The sequence below is a fragment of the Prionailurus bengalensis genome, chromosome C1, assembly GCF_016509475.1.
Source record: "Prionailurus bengalensis isolate Pbe53 chromosome C1, Fcat_Pben_1.1_paternal_pri, whole genome shotgun sequence".
In the NCBI taxonomy this organism is placed as follows: Eukaryota; Metazoa; Chordata; class Mammalia; order Carnivora; family Felidae; genus Prionailurus; species Prionailurus bengalensis.
This window is the reverse complement of record NC_057345.1, coordinates 198,027,970-198,047,319: the sequence shown is the minus strand read 5'-3', so window position 1 is coordinate 198,047,319 and position 19,350 is coordinate 198,027,970. Positions and strand designations below refer to the sequence as shown.

The 19,350-nt window shown below is 35.0% G+C and overlaps 1 protein-coding gene across 4 annotated transcripts in view; it reads left to right on the top strand.

Annotated features, from left to right (window-relative positions):
- The window catches only part of ERBB4 (erb-b2 receptor tyrosine kinase 4), a 1,144,797-nt gene that overhangs the window by 400,982 nt on the left and 724,465 nt on the right, over window positions 1-19,350 (top strand). For all 4 annotated transcript variants that reach the window (XM_043577726.1, XM_043577724.1, XM_043577727.1 and 1 more), the window contains exon 2: window positions 18,993-19,144. In XM_043577726.1, the coding sequence (XP_043433661.1) occupies window positions 18,993-19,144 (152 nt within the window). The remainder of the gene's footprint in view (window positions 1-18,992; window positions 19,145-19,350) is intronic.

Here is a 19,350-nt window from a genome sequence, read left to right as displayed (position 1 = left end):
TTCTGTGTGTCCCTCTCTCTGCCCCTGCCCACTCACACTCTGTCTCTTAAAGATAAATAAACATTAAAAAAGAAAGGATGACTTAAAATACATAATTTGACTATAATTCTTTGAAGAATATGTTTATCATGTAATACTGGTTATTTTCAGTATTCATATGGTGCATACTCTTGTTTAACAGATTAAAAAGAAAAGAACAGCAACAACTTTCCTTTTGACAAGCTACATTGAACTTCATTTAACCAGGATTTGAAAACAGAAAAAAGATGTTGGTAGGGCTTTACTTTCCAATTACATAATCGACTAGTGCTAGTTAGCCAAATGTTCTTGAGCACACATGCCAAATTTCATGATATAGTTTTCCTACTGGCAGCAAAGCATGATGGTGGGGAATTTTTTCCATAAAGCTGGACAATTTAATGAAGTCTTCTGTTTAACAGGAGACACTGTGCCCATGTGGGTATAGCCCTGAATTAAGAGTCCTACTTCATTTCTGCCCCTGGCCAGCTGTTTGACCTTTGTTGAACACTTTTTTTGTTTTTACATTGGTCTTTGTTTTCTCATCTACCTGTATGAACTGGATTTGATGATCCCAAAAGATCTTTGCGGTTTCAACATTCTGAGAATCAAAACTAGCATTCAGGTTATATGTGAGCTGGGAATTCTAGACAGAATCCTGTTACTTCCATAGCCACCTACCCAGCCATCCATTCATCCACTCATTAAATACTTAATAGGTATCTACTATGGGTAAAGCACTTCTAAATGTAAGAAATATAGCAGTGAATAAAATAGAATTCCTGCCCTCATGAAGGTTATATTCTAAATAAAGACAGAAAAGGTGGGTGGTGATGAGTGTTACAAAGTGTAACATTTTCAAATATTGCCGCTCAAAATGCTATATGCAGACCAGTGCTAGTTTGTTTCTGCTGCACAGATAAATTCATAAACTGATAATAAGCATTTAGAAACTTTCATAAATTTATTCAAAGACAAGCAAGATAGTCCTGTGTCAGATCTTAGGAAGTAAAATAAAACATTATGGGAGTTGATATCAGAAAAGTAGCAGAGGTTCAAATTGTATCAGGGCCTTAGGGAGCAAGATAAGGGCTTTTATTTTATTCTGATTGACATGAGAAACCAGTGAAGATATTTGAACAAAGGAGATAAATGATCAGATTTAAAAGATAAATCATGTTTTACATAAAATGTCAATGTTTTATAAAATTATAAGATTATCAAAAGTATTGATTTTGAATTCGCAAGCACATTCCTATGAAAGAAATGGTATAGCATAGAGTGGATATCTTCCCTTTCTCAGATTAAAAAAAAAAAAAGAAAAAGTTTCATGAAAATAAAATTCAATCTTAATCTACAAAGATGCTTATAACTTTTATAAATTTACAAATGACAGGTAAAGGAAAGAAAAGAAAAGAAAAATAAATGTTATTCAGGAATCTTCTGATCAGAGAAAAAACATTTGCAATACATTATTGTATTCCCCAACTAATATTTTTATACACATGTACATATACATGTATACATATATTCTTTAAAAGTATCTTTGAACAATAATATGTTTTGAGGTATTTATTTTATTTTTTCAAAATCATAACAATAAAAAATGATACAACTGTATGAGACTTGTCCTTTAAGAAGTAATGCATTTTAAAAACAGATTCTTTGGGGCGCCTGGGTGGCGCAGTCGGTTAAGCGTCCAACTTCAGCCAGGTCACGATCTCGCGGTCCGTGAGTTCGAGCCCCGCATCAGGCTCTGGGCTGATGGCTCAGAGCCTGGAGCCTGTTTCTGATTCTGTGTCTCCCTCTCTCTCTGCCCCTCCCCCATTCATGCTCTGTCTCTCTCTGTCCCAAAAATAAATAAACGTTGAAAAAATAAAAATAAAAACAGATTCTTTGATCATTATTTGATATCTATTGTCTTTATAAATTATAATCAGGTGGTAAATACATCTGAAAACTGAGCATTTGCAAAGAATGATAACAGAGAGTTGATTCTTTATCTTGGCAGAAAATGTCAGTAGAAACTTGAATTCTGTAATGAAAAGATACTTATTTATATAATTTATCCTAATATACATATTAATTTTTGTGTCAGGAAATAGAAATGAATCATATTCAGAAAAGGCTGCTTGAAATTTAAAAAAAAATGATCAAATTTGTGTTGTACTGTAACAAGATTAAAAATAGTAGTGACTATGTACTTCCATTCCACCTGTATCTCTAGGTAAACAGTGATTTAATCTAAATTTTTATTGACCTTCTAGGAAATATCTGTGTACGTATGAACCTCGCCATTTATATAATATAATAATTTTATTTATACAATATAGAGATGTTGTGTTTATCTGCATAGGCTCCCAAAGATTCACATTAAACTAAGAATGACAATGCAAATATTAAGAGATTTTAAATCTGTAATTTAGGATTTCTCTTATTACTAATTCCAGTTTATATAAAGAAAAGAAATCATAGATCATTCTCTACTTTTAAAATTGGATCCAATGCTATGAAACTATGTGTTATTTTGATACCTGTATTACCAAATTGGTTCAGATAAAGTAAAATAAATGAAGGAAACTTATAACACACTTCAGGTTTTATTCTTTTATTATTATTGCCTGAACGCTTTTGACAAAACCACAGCAAAGGTAAAAGACTTGAAATGTGTTATCGCTATCTAGCAAATATCCTATATATAGTTATATTTAAAGTGTATATATATTTAAAGTATTTCACCTAAATGTAAAAGATATTTCTGAGGTCATGTCCAATAATAAAACAAATTTGTTAAATGTCACATTGGCTCTTTATGTGACATATTGAGTGATCAGATTCCATTAAAAATTTGAACATTTACATTAGTTCTAATAGATTTTGTTACTTGCTGCTCCATTTTAATAAAGCCTATAAGTAGGATATCATATTTTTAAAAATTAATTTAATTTTTCCAGCTGTATTGAGATATGATTGACATATAATATTCTGTAAGTTTAAGGTGTACAGTGTGTTGATTTGATACACTTAGATATTGCAAAATAATTATAACCATTTCTCTTTTGTGGAGAGAACATTTAAGATCTGCTCTCTTGACAACTTTGAAGTATGTTATACAATATGATTTACTATAATCACCATGCTATACGTTAGTTCCCCAGAATTTATTCATCTTATAACTGAACATTTGTACTCTTTTATCAACATTTCCCCATTTTTCCCACCTTGCCCCTGGTAATCCCAGTCTACTCTCTGTTGCAGAAAATAGTATGGAAGTTCTTCCAAAATTTAAAAATAGAACTATCATACAATCCAGTAATCCCACATGTGGATATAGATATATCCAAAGGAAATAAAAACAAGATCTGGACTTCTATATCTTTAAATCCAAAGATTAGTGAAACTTTCATAGGAACGCATTCCACATTAAGTGACTGTCCCTGTAGTTTGGGGTCTCATGCCCCTTTAATCCATGAGATTGTGGAATTAATAAGGAAGTTGCTTGTGATACCAGTAGTGGAATGTCTTGGTTAATATCTCAAAATTATGACATCACATTTCTGAATTAAATAAAATGAAAGAAAAAAACTATGATATGTTCGTAATTAAGTCATATAGAATGGGACTGGATTGAAAACCAGCCTTAAGTATAACATATAGCCAGACAAATATGTCTAGCCTGTCTGTGCCAAAGCAGTTTCACTTTTTCCTCTTTGACAAGCGAAGGAGGACCTAGGAGGGATATATACATGAACCTGACTAGGTGGATAAAATGTTTGTGAGGTGTGGTATTTCTTCAGATGTAGATGATACTGATTATTTTGGTAACAGCATTCTCTAACCATTACAGAGAAAGACTTCCCCAAAAATTTCTTCTCACGAGTGATGTCCACCTTTTATAACACAAAAAATATGTGTATATATATGTATACATATAAACACATATATATTGTATATACATGTATACACATAAAATTTTTCTGCTTCGTACTATATTGTACATAAGATGAATTTTGACTTTGTGAATCTTTTTTTTTTTAATTTTTTTTTCCAACGTTTATTTATTTTTGGGACAGAGAGAGACAGAGCATGAACGGGGGAGGGGCAGAGAGAGAGGGAGACACAGAATCGGAAACAGGCCCCAGGCTCTGAGCCATCATCAGCCCAGAGCCCGACGCGGGGCTTAAACTCCCGGACCGCGAGATCGTGACCTGGCTGAAGTCGGACGCTTAACCGACTGCGCCACCCAGGCGCCCCATTGACTTTGTGAATCTTATTGATTGACAGTGAATCAAAATCAGAAAAAAATTTCTTTAAAACAGCTTATCTAAATTTATATACTAGTATCATTTCTAAAACCTTTTACAGAGGATTTCTATGAGAGTGTAAATGTTATAAATTTGAGACACAGATCTTATTTAGTTCTTATTCCTTTCACACTTAGCTCAAAGTCCATATATTGTGGTTCCCCAATTAACATTTGTTGAATAAATGCATGACAGGATAAATGAATGAATGGCAGATATTGTCCTAGTGATGACTATCTCCTTATCAAACACCTAATTACAATTAGTATTTGAAGTTGATTACATTGTAAAAATAACCACACAGTGCTAATCTGAATCTTTCACAGAGACCAGCCTACTGGAGATTATAGGATCTGGTTTCTAGAAAAATAAATTTGGGGTTATTAGAAAATAGTTTCAAATAAATTATAAGGTGACATTTTATTATGTAGTCTATATCCATCTCAGATGGGTATTTTGCTTGTCAGTTTGTTTTTCATCCAAGAGGGTTATGTGACTAAGAATTGGCTTCTAAAACTTTCAAACATTTTGTTAGAAGGTGATCTTAAATTTGGTTTTACATGTAGATTATCTGAAGATACGGTAAAAATGTCATCCGCTGCACCCCTTCCTCTCACAAGTCTAAATTTAGCACACTTTTTTTTAAAGTGATTGTTACTTGTTTAGACACATTACCTTGACACAAACATTACCTTGAATAAGCAAGTTTGGATGGAGGACCCAGGACAGTGGAGTGGACCAGAACTTTTCTCTATAGTTATGCAGGTTCATCGCTGCAAATAGGCACATGGACTAGGGTAAAAATGGGAGTGAAACGCTGCCCACATTCTTATCACATAGGCAAAGGTGTGTCCTAGTGTGGAGTTTAATCCACCCAGAAGACAGGTATCTTTCTTCATTTGAGCAAAGACATCTATTGCCCTAGAGCAGCTCTGAGTTGGGGAATGCCTTAGAGGAAGAACCACCTTAAAAAGGAGTGTGTGTGTAACAACAATACCATGTTTCACCCTTGCTATTTCTCAGTTTTGCCAACTGCTTATACAGTTTGATTGAAAATCTTTAGAAAGCACTTATATCGCGTGTTATCAGCCAAGTAAACATTTGCCAGTGGAGAGAATGAAAACAAAGTTTCACTCTGCAACCAATGCAATACAAAGGCCATAGGGTATTTCTTAATGTACATCTTTATTAATGCTTAAGAAACCAGACTTAATATGTGAGCATAGCTTCACAGTAGGAACAACTAGTCTAATTCCTTCTTTTAAATAGTTCTACTAGGAAAAAAATCCCACAAACTCCACTTTAATTACAATGAATGGCAAAGGTCTCATAGTGATAAGGCATCACAAACAGGCTGGTTTTTATTACACACAAGGGGATGGTCGTAGGCATGATAATCTAGGGAAGAAAGATGGTTCCTAATGTTTACATACTTAACTCCCACTGGCATTTCACCAGCTTGGAGGTTTGCACTGTCCCTCTTAATCTGAGAGAGTGCATCCAGATTCACAGCAAGACCTCAAGGAGAGCCAGATGATGGGGCAGATGGCAGATGACTAATTTGGCAAGCCTTGATGAGTGGAAATTGTTTGCTTTAATTGCTTGTCAAGTCCAGTATGTACATTAAAGTTAAGGACCTAGCACTTTCACAGAAAATGAAATACTACAAAGTAAATAAGAAGGACTATGTGTAGGGGAGTGGTAAGGGGTGGGAAGAATGATTAGGAAAAAAAAGGCTGGAGAGATTTGTGGCAAAACAGTGGTAGGGGAAATATTATTTTATCCAAGAATAGATGACATAAATGCAATTTCTAACTCTGTAAAGTCTTTCTATAATGTTTTTTTTCACTTTGAACATGGGAATTTTATGTAATGTAATTTAAGAAAAAAATACAATGAAATATTTAAAGACAGGAAACAATCAAGAACAGGAACTAAGAATTATATACAAGCAGTTACAAGTCAGATTTTGATGCTATATATAATGCATTTAAATTCATTTGTAATGTTTTAAATTTACTAGGCTAATTTTTGAAATATAAAACGGAAAAAAAATTAGACCCATAAAAGAATAACCTATTGAGAAGACTGAATTCGAGTAGACAACTTACAAAACATATCATTCATAAACAGGAGACAATCATGTATAATTTTATATCTATCATTTTTTGGTCATTGCCAATGAGATTATTTCTCTTTGCAACATAATTTAGCAGTTTAAACATCTCTGAGGACATTTAGAGACTATTGTGGGTAAACAAAAGTGGGAAATACAGATCAATTACATTTTAGATGGACCAACATGTAACAGTATACATAGTTTATGGACTTGCCTTTCATCAGTCTGTGCTATAGAATGCCTGTCTTTCCTAGCTACAGCTCTATTAGTGAAGGTCTACAATGCCAAGTGCCCTTTTAATTTGGCTCAAACATCATTTAGAAAATGTTTTGTTAATTTCAGCAGATCCCGTGTTTTGTTATTTTGGGAGTCAATAAAATAGTGATAGAAAATGGATTCAGAGAATACACTAGAAGGTCACTTACTTTTTTAAAAGGATGCCAATCTCTACATCAAAAAATATTTTATTTACAGTTTGTGTAATGTAAATTACAAATCAGAACTATAAACCTATTTTCTTTATTTATCATTTTGGGCATAATTATTCATAAAAGGACCAAAGAAAGCATAAAATACCTGGAAAACAATATAATAAAAATGTTTCATTAATTTCATACAGGAGCATATTTAACTCCATTAGATATACAAGCCAACTTGTGTGTTTTGATTTCCACATAGTAAAATTTACAATTTTTTGGTATATAGTTCTCTGAGTTTTAACTGTAGAGATCTATGTAATCACTACCATGGTCAGTATGCAGACTTGTTCTGCTATCTCTCGAAGTTCCCTGGTGATCCTTTTGTCAAACCCTCACTATCCCTCCTCTCCATCCCCTAGCAACCACTGGTTGGTCCTCCATCCTAGTAGTTTTGTTGTTTTACAAAATGGTGTATCCATAGAATCATATGTAGCCTTTTGCGCCTGGTTTCTTTCAGTCAGATAATGCCTTTGAGAAGTTTCCATGTTGATACATCAATCATCTGTTCGTTTTTATAGCTGAATAGATAGATATTAATGGAATATATATACCATAGTTTATCATTTTTCCCATCAAAACACATTTGAGTTGTTTCCAACTTTTTTTGTGAATTTGAGTAGAGCTCCTATAAACATTCCTATACACATTTTTATGTGAACATAATTATTTATCTAGGGACCTACAAATGGGATTGCTGGGTCATTTGATAAGTGTATGCTTAATTTAATTTTTTTAAATATTGATTTTTGATAGAGACAGAGCACAAGTGGGGTAGGTGCAGAGAGAGGAGACACAGAATCCGAAGCAGGCTCCAGGCTCCGAGCTGTCAGCACAGAGCCCGACACAGGGCTCCAACTCGCAAATTGCGAGGTCATGACCTGAGCCGAAGTCAGACACTCAACCAACTGAGCCACGCAGGTGCCCCTTGTATGCTTAATTTATAATGTTGTAAGATGTTGCCACAGTGTGACCTCAGGAGCATCCAATGGATGCAGCCTATTACATAGTGTAGAGTAGGTTTTAAGTAAATACTTTAGAAATAAATTAAATCACAGAATTTCTTAGCTGAGGGGAAACATAAAAATATCCTATTTGAGAAAAGAGAAAGTTGGAACAAATGAGAACAGAATAATTGTTCAAATTTACGTGGCTAGAAAGTGTTGGAGTGATGGAGTCCCAACCCCTACTTTCTTTACCCAGTATTCATTCCTTTAGATCAGATTTATTGAGTACATCACCTGTGCAAGTCTTATATTTTAATTGGATTTAATATATTGAATAATGTGCACATGCTATATACTACATATTTTGATAAATGACAGTAGGTAACATTGAGCTCTGTCAATGAATCAAACATTGTGCAAAGCAAGTTACACATTTAGACTCACGTAATCCTCACAATAGCCTATGAGATGGTAGTTGTTATTATGTCCATTTTACAGAAGAGGAAATAGAATGACAGAGTCTAACTTGCTCAAGATTACATTGTAGGCCAGTGATTGAGCTACATTTTTGTGCTGGACATCTGGCTCTAGGCCCTGTGTTCTTAACCTCTAAAAACTGAGTTTATTGCTAAAAAATACTTAGCACAAAATCCTACTTTGTAGATAACAGAAACAGAGACTCTAAAAATGGTGAAATTATTTACTCAAGTTTATTCAGCTTTTAAAAATGGAAGAACCAGCATATTTGATCCTGGCTCAGTTATGGTTCTCAGTGACTCCAAAGTCCATTCATTTATTCAATAAATATTGACTGAGAGTCTGTGTGCCTGCTCTTTTAGGTGTTGAGCAGACTAAGCTTGCCTCCTATGGAGCTTGTACTGTAATATAGAAACATAGAGTAAATAAGTAAGCAAAATGTATAATGCAATCTCAGATAGCAGTAAAAAAAGAAATAAATAAAGGAGGCAAACAAGACAGGCATGAAGTCTGTGAACCAGCTATTTATTTTAGAGAAGGTGGTCAGAGAAGTCTATTCTGAAGGAGTGATGTTCGAGCAAAGACCTGAATATATTTCTTATTAAATACAGTTTCTTACATGCCATGTTGAAATGCTTGGATTTTATAAGTGTGATTAGAAGTCAATGAGAATTTTAGGGGCACCTGGGTGGTTCAGTCAGTTAAGCATCTGACTTTGGCTCAGGTCATGATCTTGCTGTTCACAAGTTTGAGCCCTGCATCTGGTTCTGTGCTGACAGTTCAGAGCCTGGAACATGCTTTGGATTTTGTGTCTTCCTCTCTCTCTGTACCTCCCCTGCTTGCTCTCTCTCTCTCTCTCTCTCCCTCAAAAATAAGTAAACACTACAGGCAACTGGGTGGCTCAGTCAGTTAAGCATCCGACTTTGGCTCAAGTCATGATATCATGGTTTATGGGGTTCGAGCCCCATATGGGGCTCTGTGCTGACAGCTCAGACATTTTCAGATGATGTGTCTCCCTTTCTCTCTGCCTCTCCCTGGCTCTTGGTCTGTCTGTCTCTCTCTCAAGAATAAAATAAACATTTAAAATAAATAAACAAACAAACATTAAAAACAAAAAGAAAACTCCAAGAAGAGTTTTCATGAGGGGAGTGGTGTGAACGATTTATGTTTTTTACAAAGATCATTCTGGACCCTGTGTGGAGAATGAATTAATCAGGACACTTAAGGAATCCAGGAAATCAGACAGGAGCCTACTGTCAAGTCAAGGGGAAAGATTGCAATAATTTGTTTTAAATGACGATAGTAGTAGAAGTGGCAATTTTCGCCTCATTTGGGGATATATTTTGAACATAGGGCTCCGATCTCTGTGTGACTGTAATAGCATTCAGTAATAGTCACTGAAAATGTTTGCTACTCTTTTGTGCCTTTTTAAAATTAATTTATTTTTTCCTCTCACCTGTTTATTTATTATTATTTTTTTAATTTAAATTCAAGTTAGTTGATATACCGTGTATTCTTAGTTTCAGTGATTCATCTTTTACATATGGCACCCAGTGCTCATCCCAACAAGTGCCCTCCTTAATGCCTATCACCCATTTAGCCCTTCCCCCCTCTACCTCCCCTCTAGCAACCCTTGGTTTGTTCTCTGTATTTAAGAGTGTCTTATGGTTTGCCTCCCTCTGTGTTTTTATCTTATTTTACCTTCCCTTTCCCTACGTTCACCTGTTGTGTTCCTCAAACACACGAGTTTGACATATGAGTGAAATCATATGATATCTTTCTCTGGACGACTAGTTTTGCTTAGCATAATAAACTCTAGTTCCATCTATGTTGTTGCAAATGGCAAGATTTCATTCTTTTCCATCACTTATGTCTGTGTGTGTGTGTGTGTGTGTGTGTATATATATACCTTATCTTCTTTATCTATTCATCAGGTCAGTGGACATTTGGGCTGTTTCCATGGTTTGGCTATTGTTGATAGCCCTGCTATAAACATTGGGGTGCTTGTGCCCTTTGGAATAAGCATTTTTGGATCCTTTGGATAAATAGCTGTAGTACAATTCCTGGGTTGTAGGGGAGTTCTATTTTTATTTTTTTGTGGAACCTCTATACTGTTTTCCAGAGTGACTGCACTTGTTTGCATTCCCACCAGCAGTGCAAAGGGTTCCTCCTCTTTCTCTGTATCCTCACCAATATCTGTTGTTTCCTGAGTTGTTAATTTTAGCTATTCTGACCCATGTACGATGGTATCTCATTGTGGTTTTGATTTGTATTTCCCAGATGATGTGTGCTTAAGTATTTTATTTTTGGAGATTTACTATAACTCCGGATTTTTAAAAACCCAATAATGTGCATTCAACTAAAGCATATTTGTTATGTTCATATTTCTGAGAGAGTACTTATTATTAAATCAGATAGAAAAATTAGAGAATTTGTTGGGTTACCAAGTATATATATATTTTTATGCAGATTGTCTCTGAATTATGCACACAATATATGCATGGTTTATGTGTATCACTCAATTGCTTATTTACAATGTACCTTGTACAAACACATTTAATCAATATATATTTTTTTCCATGATACTGGGTCAACAGTAAGATGCTAAGTAAATAATTATTCATTTCTTAATTCATATCTCATATAGGCATTTGATATGAAAGTAAGGGAAAAATTTGATTTTTTTAAGCCCTCTTGTTATCTTTGTCATGTAAACAAATGGAGGGCTGGTTTCCACAGTTATAACATGCCTGGAGGCAGTAATTGATTTTTGGTATTCAAATGGATAATGTTAATGTTTCTTCATTCCACTTCAAATATATTTTCCCCATGAATCAAACAGATAATTTTGTTAACCTGACTTTGCGTATTGTTACAAACTCCTAATTATATTCCTATTTTTTTTTTTTTTTACTGAAGGAGGATTATGTAGTTCACTCACTGTTGGAAAATAAATCTTGTCAAGAAGAATAAAAAGCCCATGTTTGCAACTATAGCTACATTTGTAACAGAATCAATACCAAATGGAAAAATTGGTGATTTTATTAAGGCCTCACATACACCTTTACTGCTGGAGTTACAATTGGAATGAAAACTGTAGGAAGCACAGGCAAGTTCAGGATTTTTGAAGCTTGAAGAATTATAAGCTTATAGTTTAAGGACTTCATAATAGTGTTGGCAAAGGGGACTGAATTTTGTTAAACTTGTTTTGGCTGGTAAGGAAAATTTTTCAATTCTGTTTGATAAACAACTTTGTGAAATCAATGAAACTTGATGGTTTAAACATTGTCTTGTATACATTGCCTGATGGTAAAATCAATTGACAAATGGAAGTTGTGAGGCATTCAGTGAAGGCTTCATGAAGAGAAATACAAATGATTTTAATGCATTTATCCAAACTAGTTCTTTTCAGATCAAGTCTGTCTTTCAAGATAAAAGTTAAGAAGAGTATAATAGCCATTATAGACAGCAGTTTGGATCAAAAATAAATATATAGGAAAGCCTCACTGAAACAAAAATATTTCCTAAATTGAACTGTGTGTAGTGAAACCTCCAAAGACCAGAATGTTTGGACAATATTCTAATTAATCGGATTTCCTGTTTATTGGAGGAGTTTGTTGTTGTCGAAAAATATTTCTAAGCATACTCATTCCAATTTTGTTTTCATATGGCATATACAAAACACAGCTGATCATTTATTAAACAATGAAAAATTTTCTGAATTGAGGGCTATGTTATGAATCCCAGTTATAATTGTTTTTATAGAGAGTAAATGAATATTATTAAATGATAATTTCTTGCAAAGCACTATGCTGTATAGTTCAGCCAATACAAAAGAAAAAAAAAAGAAAAGAAAAAGGGGCACCTGGGTGGCTAAGTGGGTTGAGCGTTCTTCTTTCGATCTCATCTCAGTTCTTTTTTTCTTTTTTAATTTATTTTTATTTGAGAGAGAGATAGAGAACAAACAGGTAAGGGACAAAGAGAGAGGGAGACAGAATCCCAAGCAGACTCCCCACTGCCAGCACAGATCCTGATATGGGGCTTAAACTCATGAACTGTAAGATCATAACCTGAGCTGAAATCAAGAGATGGATGCTGAACCGACCAAGCCACCCAGGTGCCCTAATCTCACCTCACTTCTTGGTCTCAGTGTTGTGAGTTCAAGCCCCAGGTTGGGCTCCATACTGGGCATGGAGCCTACTTTAAAAAAATAATAATAATAAATTGTACTGTTTTCAAAGAGTTTACAGCCTTTGTGGCTTTCTTATATAAAGAGATGATTATAATAGTTAATAACCATAGTAATTTATAGTATATACTTTTTTCATATATTCAGGATGAGAAATATGGAAAAATGCTTAGTGATTACAATTCTATGAATAAATGTTTCTCCCTAAATTCATTCAGGTTTCTATCCAAAAGGTCAGAGTGCAGTCAATATCTTAGAAAACTTTTCATTTAGATGTTTACATATTGACTTTTATATAGTGATATTAAAGTACAGGTTTTAGGGGCGCCTGGGTGGCGCAGTTGGTTAAGCGTCCAACTTCGGCCAGGTCACAATCTCGCGGTCCGTGAGTTCGAGCCCCGCGTCGGGCTCTGGGCTGATGGCTCAGAGCCTGGAGCCTGTTTCCGATTCTGTGTCTCCCTCTCTCTCTGCCCCTCCCCCGTTCATGCTCTGTCTCTCTCTGTCCCAAAAATAAATAAACGTTGAAAAAAATTAAAAAAAAAAAGTACAGGTTTTATTTCCAATTGAAAGAAACTTGTGCAACATAAGTTGTATATAAATTTCAGTGTGGCATTGCATATATTTTAGAAATAGTGCAGCAAGTTTATTAATCGATGTATAATTTCCCCATCAGTAGTTGTATTAAAATATAAGCTTGTTCTCATTGGAATGTAAAACAATGGAAATCTATATTTCATAAATCCATATCATAGTACCTTTTCTCAACAGACATTCTACAAGTTTATAAAGATTTTGGTATAAATTTTCTAGGAGCAATAAAAATAAGTATTGTGGATTAAAGGTGTTTCTTAGTCTCTGGAGTATATTGGCAAAAAATTAAAAAAATAGACTTTGATATTGGCTGTTAAGGATCATGTACATGAATCAATCACTTTGGTTCACCCGCTGTGTTGAAATTATTGTACTTATCAACAGAAATTAATTTTTCTTAATGTCTGTTAGTTTTAATAAGTGAACCTTCCACAGAACCAGTAAAAATGCTCAAATGGTCAAGAATAACTTTGTTTTTTCTTCAGAAACAGACTCTTAGCTACAGAGAACAAACTGAGGGTTACCAGAGGAGAGGTGGGCAGGGGATGGGTTATATAGGTGATAGGGATTAAGGACGGCACTTGTCGTGATGAGCACCAGGTGTTGTATGTAAATATCGAATCACTAAATTCCACAGGTGAAACTAATATTATACTATGTTAACTGGAATTTACATAAAAATTAAAAAAAAATAATGGTTTTGTAATTTCATTCTGAGTTGAATTTTATTTAGTCAAACAATGTAATGGAATAGTAAAAATTACTTAAGGTCAAAAGCGTATAACTTAACTAGAATTTAATACTTGCTATGTATAATATTTTAGCAGTCATTAACAAAATTCACCATTATCTTTATGTTAATGATAATAAAACAATGTAAAATCTTAATTGTTTGAAAACCATGCTTACTTTTAGCTTATTTCTCAACAAATATCTAGGATGTGTCCCTAGGTCTTATGGTCCAAGATGGTGGATCAAGGTTTAGCCATCCCATTCCCATTCCAGACAGCATAAGGAAGGTGTGAAGAAGAAAAGAGACAAAGTTGACTCCAATCATGATTTAAATGAAGTTCTGGCAAGATAGCATACAACGTTACCTCCAAGAGCAGCAATGAGAAATGTAATCTTTTATTGGGGTGGCCATATGCCCAGGTAAAGTTGTGTAGTTATTTACTATGAACGAAGAAGAGAATGGGTATTGAAGATTCAAGAAGTCTTTGCCTCCATCCCTAGCATTCTACAAAAGCTGCATTCTCAAAGGTAACAAATGAATTCCAGCATGGCATGTGAGAGACTTGGCACTCAGCAAGGGAGAACGCAGGGGAGTAGCTTGGAGGTGATAGGGTGACAGGACCCTGGAGAAAGGAAATGAAATTTAACAGTTCTTTAGATGTTAGATTTCAGAAACAGTCTAAATATTATGTATTGGTTTTCTAGAACTGCTCTAACAAAGTACCACAAACCATAGAACAATAGCAGTTTATTCCTTCACAGTTCTGGAGGCTAAAAGTCTAATACCAAGGTGTCGGCAGGGCCTCTGAGACTGGGTAGAATCTTCCCTTGGCTCTTTCTAGCTTCTGGTAGTGGCCATCAATTCTTGACATTCCTTGGCATACAGCTGCATCTCACTCACATCTTTGAGAGAAAGAGGTTATATTTTTTTTGTCCTCCGCCCCCCACCATCTATCTTTGTAGTCACATGATGTTTTCCTCTTCCTAGAAGGCCATTATCATATTGGGTTTAGGGCCTACCTAATGTCTTCATCTTAACTTGATTACATCTACAAAGACCCTGTTTCCAAACAAGGTGATAGTCACAGATACCAGGGTCTTAGCCTTCAACATATCTTTTAGAGGGACATAATTTCACTTATAAAATAATATTTCTATAAAATATACTGTTTGATAAACTTTAGACATCCAGATGAGGAAAGTTTGTGTCTTGTTTTTATTTTAGCAGTGAACTTCCACTATGGTTAAAGGTCTACATTATCATTCAATACTTTTAAATTTAGATTTTTGTCATTTTTGATATGTCAGTAGGCAACAATTGTTGTTAAGTTGGTCTTAATTATTGGAATGTATCCATCTAGATTTTTTTTCCTTTGTGTACAGAGACCCATTCCCTTGAATACCACTAAAGCATTATGACTTGTCATTTCTGTGTGCATAACATACAGCTGTTGATGTGACTTTATTACGCAGCTCTGTTTCCAGTGTCTTCAAAGTTTATACTTTATATCTTGCCTTAAGTTGCTGTATATTATGTAACTTCCTCAAAGAAGATAAGTTCACATCCTTTTTTTACACTTTCCATACTATTATTACAAGATGCATAATACAGTTTTTTTCAGGCAATTGAATATTTGAATTGGTACATTAAGTGATAAGGATCTTGTACAGGCAGGTATACAAACCATGAGAAGTAATAACTAAAACACTGACTTCTGGAAGATAGGGAAAATATCAACACAGAAAACAAAACAAAACAAAACAAAAACATGTATGTACACTCAGTGCTCATCTATGAACAGACTCATGATCCATGCCCTTAAAGAAGTCATACTGAGATCCTTTACTGTCAGTCTGTTATACTTTAGAATACTAATGAATATGCTAATGAATATACCTTAGAATACTAATGAATGACCCAGTTGATATCAATAAAAACTCATATTTTACAACATATTCTATTTCTAGTATATGTTTACGAATATATCAATCTAAATTGCTTAACATTTGTATTTTATTTTTTTTTATTTTTTTTAATGTGAAATTTATTGTCAAATTGGTTTCCATACAACAGCCAGTGCTCATCCCAACAGGTGCCCTCCTCAATGCCCATCACCCACCCTCCCCTCCCTCCCACCCCCCATCAACCCTCAGTTTGTTCTCGGTTTTTAACAGTCTCTTATGCTTTGGCTCTCTCCCACTCTAACCTCTTTTTTTTTTTTTCCTTCCTCTCCCCCATGGGTTTCTGTTAAGTTTCTCAGGATCCACATAAGAGTGAAAACATATGGTATCTGTCTTTCTCTGTATGGCTTATTTCACTTAGCATCACACTCTCCAGTTCCATCCACGTTGCTACAAAAGGCCATATTTCATTTTTTCTCATTGCCACGTAATATTCCATTGTGTATATAAGCCACAATTTCTTTATCCATTCACCAGTTGATGGACATTTAGGCTCTTTCCATCATTTGGCTATTGCTGAAAGTGTTGCTATAAACATTGGGGTACAAGTGCCCCTATGCATCAGCACTCCTGTATCCCTTGGGTCAATTCCTAGCAGTACTATTGCTGGGTCATAGGGTAGATCTATTTTTAAATTTTTGAGGAACCTCCAGACTGTTTTCCAGAACCAGTTTGCATTCCCACCAACAGTGCAAGAGGGTTCCCGTTTCTCCACAAATTCTCAAGCATCTATAGTCTGATTTGTTCATTTTAGCCACTCTGACTGGTGTGAGGTGGTATCTGAGTGTGGTTTTGATTTGTATTTCCCTGATGAGGAGCGACATTGAGCATCTTTTCATGTGCCTGTTGGCCGTCTGGATGTTTTCTTTAGAGAAGTGTCTATTCACGTTTTATGCCCATTTCTTCACTGGATTATTTGTTTATTGGGTGTGGAGTTTGGTGAGCTCTTTATAGATTTTTGATAGTAGCCCTTTGTCTGATATGTCATTTGCAAATATCTTTTCCCATTCCATTGGTTGCCTTTTAGTTTTGTTGATTGTTTCCTTTGCAGTGCAGAAGGTTTTTATCTTCATGAGATCCCAGTAGTTCATTTTTGCTTTCAATTTCCTTGCCTTTGGGGATGTGTCAAGTAAGAAATTGCTGTGGCTGAGGTCAGAGAAGTTTTTTCCTGCTTTTTCCTCTAGGGTTTTGATGGTTTCCTGTCTCACATTCAGGTTCTTTATCCACTTTGAGTTTATTTTTGTGAATGGTGTAAGAAAGTGGTCTAGTTTCATCCATCTGCATGTTGCTGTCCAGTTCTCCCAGCACCATTTGTTAAAGAGGCTGTCTTTTTTCCATTGGATATTCTTTCCTGCTTTGTCAAAGATTAGTTGGCCATACTTTCGTGGGTCTAGTTCTGGGGTTTCTATTCTACTCCATTGGTCTGTGTGTCTGTTTTTGTGCCCATACCATGCTGTCTTGATGATTACAGCTTTGTAGTAGAGGCTAAAGGCTGGGATTGTGATGCCTCCTGTTTTGGTCTTCTTCTTCAATATTACTTTGGCTATTCAGGGTCTTTTGGGGTTCCATACAAATTTTAGGATTGCTTATTCTAGCTTCGAGAAGAATGCTGGTGCAATTTTGATTGGGATTGAATTGAATGTGTAGATAGCTTTGGGTAGTATGGACATTTTAACAATATTTATTCTGCCATTCCATGAGCATGGAATGTTTTTCCATTTCTTTATATCTTCTTCAATTTCCTTCATAAGCTTTCTATAGTTTTCAGCATACAGGTCTTTTACATCTTTGGTTAGGTTTATTCCTAGGTATTTTATGATTCTTGGTACAATTGTGAATGGGATCAGTTTCTTTATTTGTCTTTCTGTTGCTTCATTATTAGTGTATAAGAATGCAACTGATTTCTGTACATTGATTTTTTTATCCTGTGACTTTGCTGAATTCATGTATCAGGTCTAGCAGACTTTTGGTGGAGTCTGTCGGGTTTTCCATGTATAATATCATGTCATCTGCAAAAAGTGAGAGCTTGACTTCATCTTTGCCAGTATTGATGCCTTTTATTTCCTTTTGTTGTCTGATTGCTGATGCTAGAACATTTGTATTTTAAAATGTAGTATTTGAGGGCTTAAAGGCACAAGTTTTAATTATGTAAAAATTTTACTTAAGAGCGGCTTATTTAGCAATAGAAAAATATTATTTTTAAGAATAAAATTGTTAACATTTATATTTTGATTTTTTACTTATTTAGGTTTATTCTTTTAGGAAATATAGTAAATTATAAGTTCTAAAGAAAATCTTGTTTAAATGAAATTAATGTATTTACATGCTTTATGTGTCACTACAAATGTGATTGTTTTAATTTCCCTCTTTGCTCTGTTTCTTTGGGACCCATGCCTTCTTATCCTCTGTCCTTAGAACATGCAGTTTAGTAATAGAAAACCATAATATCACTTATATGTCTTATCTAAAAAAGCCGAATGCATAAAACAGAGAGTAAAGTGTTAGCTACCTGGGGCTTTGGGGGAGATTACCAATCAAAAGGTACAGACTTCCAGTTATAAGATGAGCAAATTCTGAGGCTCTAACATACAGCATGGTGACTATAATTAACAATACTATATTACATACTTGAAAGTTGCTTACAGAATAGATCTTAAATGTCACTGTGAAAAAAAAATGGTGATTATGGGGTTCCTGGGTGGCTCGGTTAAGTATCTGACTTTGGCTCAGGTCATGATCTCACAATTCGTGAGTTTGAGCCCCTCATCAGGCTCTTTGCACTTAGCACAGAGCCCGCTTCAGATCCTCTGTCTCCCTCTCTCTACCCATCCCCTTCAAAAATAAATGAGAAATTTAAAAAAAAATGGTGATTATGAGACCTAAACGAGGGTGTTAGCTAATGCTATGATGGTAATCATTTTTCAACAGGTAAGTGTATCAAATACATACATTGTATACCTTGTATATGTATCAATTATATCTCCTTATAGCTGGGGAAAAAATAAAAGTGAGGATGTGTATCAGTGTGTGGTTTATGTGTATTAATGACATTCAAAATAGTTTTTAGTTCAGGGAATCAGAGTAGAGCATGTGGAGTCAAGAGTTGAGGGAGACTTCTTCATTGTGCATGGCATAGAAAGGTTATATAACTTCCTGTGTATCTTTTTGTCTTGGCAGTGTGTGCAGGGACAGAGAACAAGCTGAGCTCTCTCTCTGACCTGGAGCAGCAGTATCGAGCCTTGCGCAAATACTATGAGAACTGTGAGGTGGTCATGGGCAACCTGGAGATAACCAGTATTGAGCACAACCGGGACCTCTCCTTTCTGCGGGTAAAACTGTCTCTTTCTTTCTCTTCTCTTCTCTGTGAGTGGACGGTGGTGTCACGATGCATAAAGACAGATCATCTTGCTTCAACTTGATGGCTATGCTCTTTTGCCTGGCAGGGACCATGACCGTAGGCAGAAGACATATTGAGGCATGCCTAGTAAAAGAACAAGAGTAACAATGCTGTCATGACTGAAACCCTGAGTTTAGA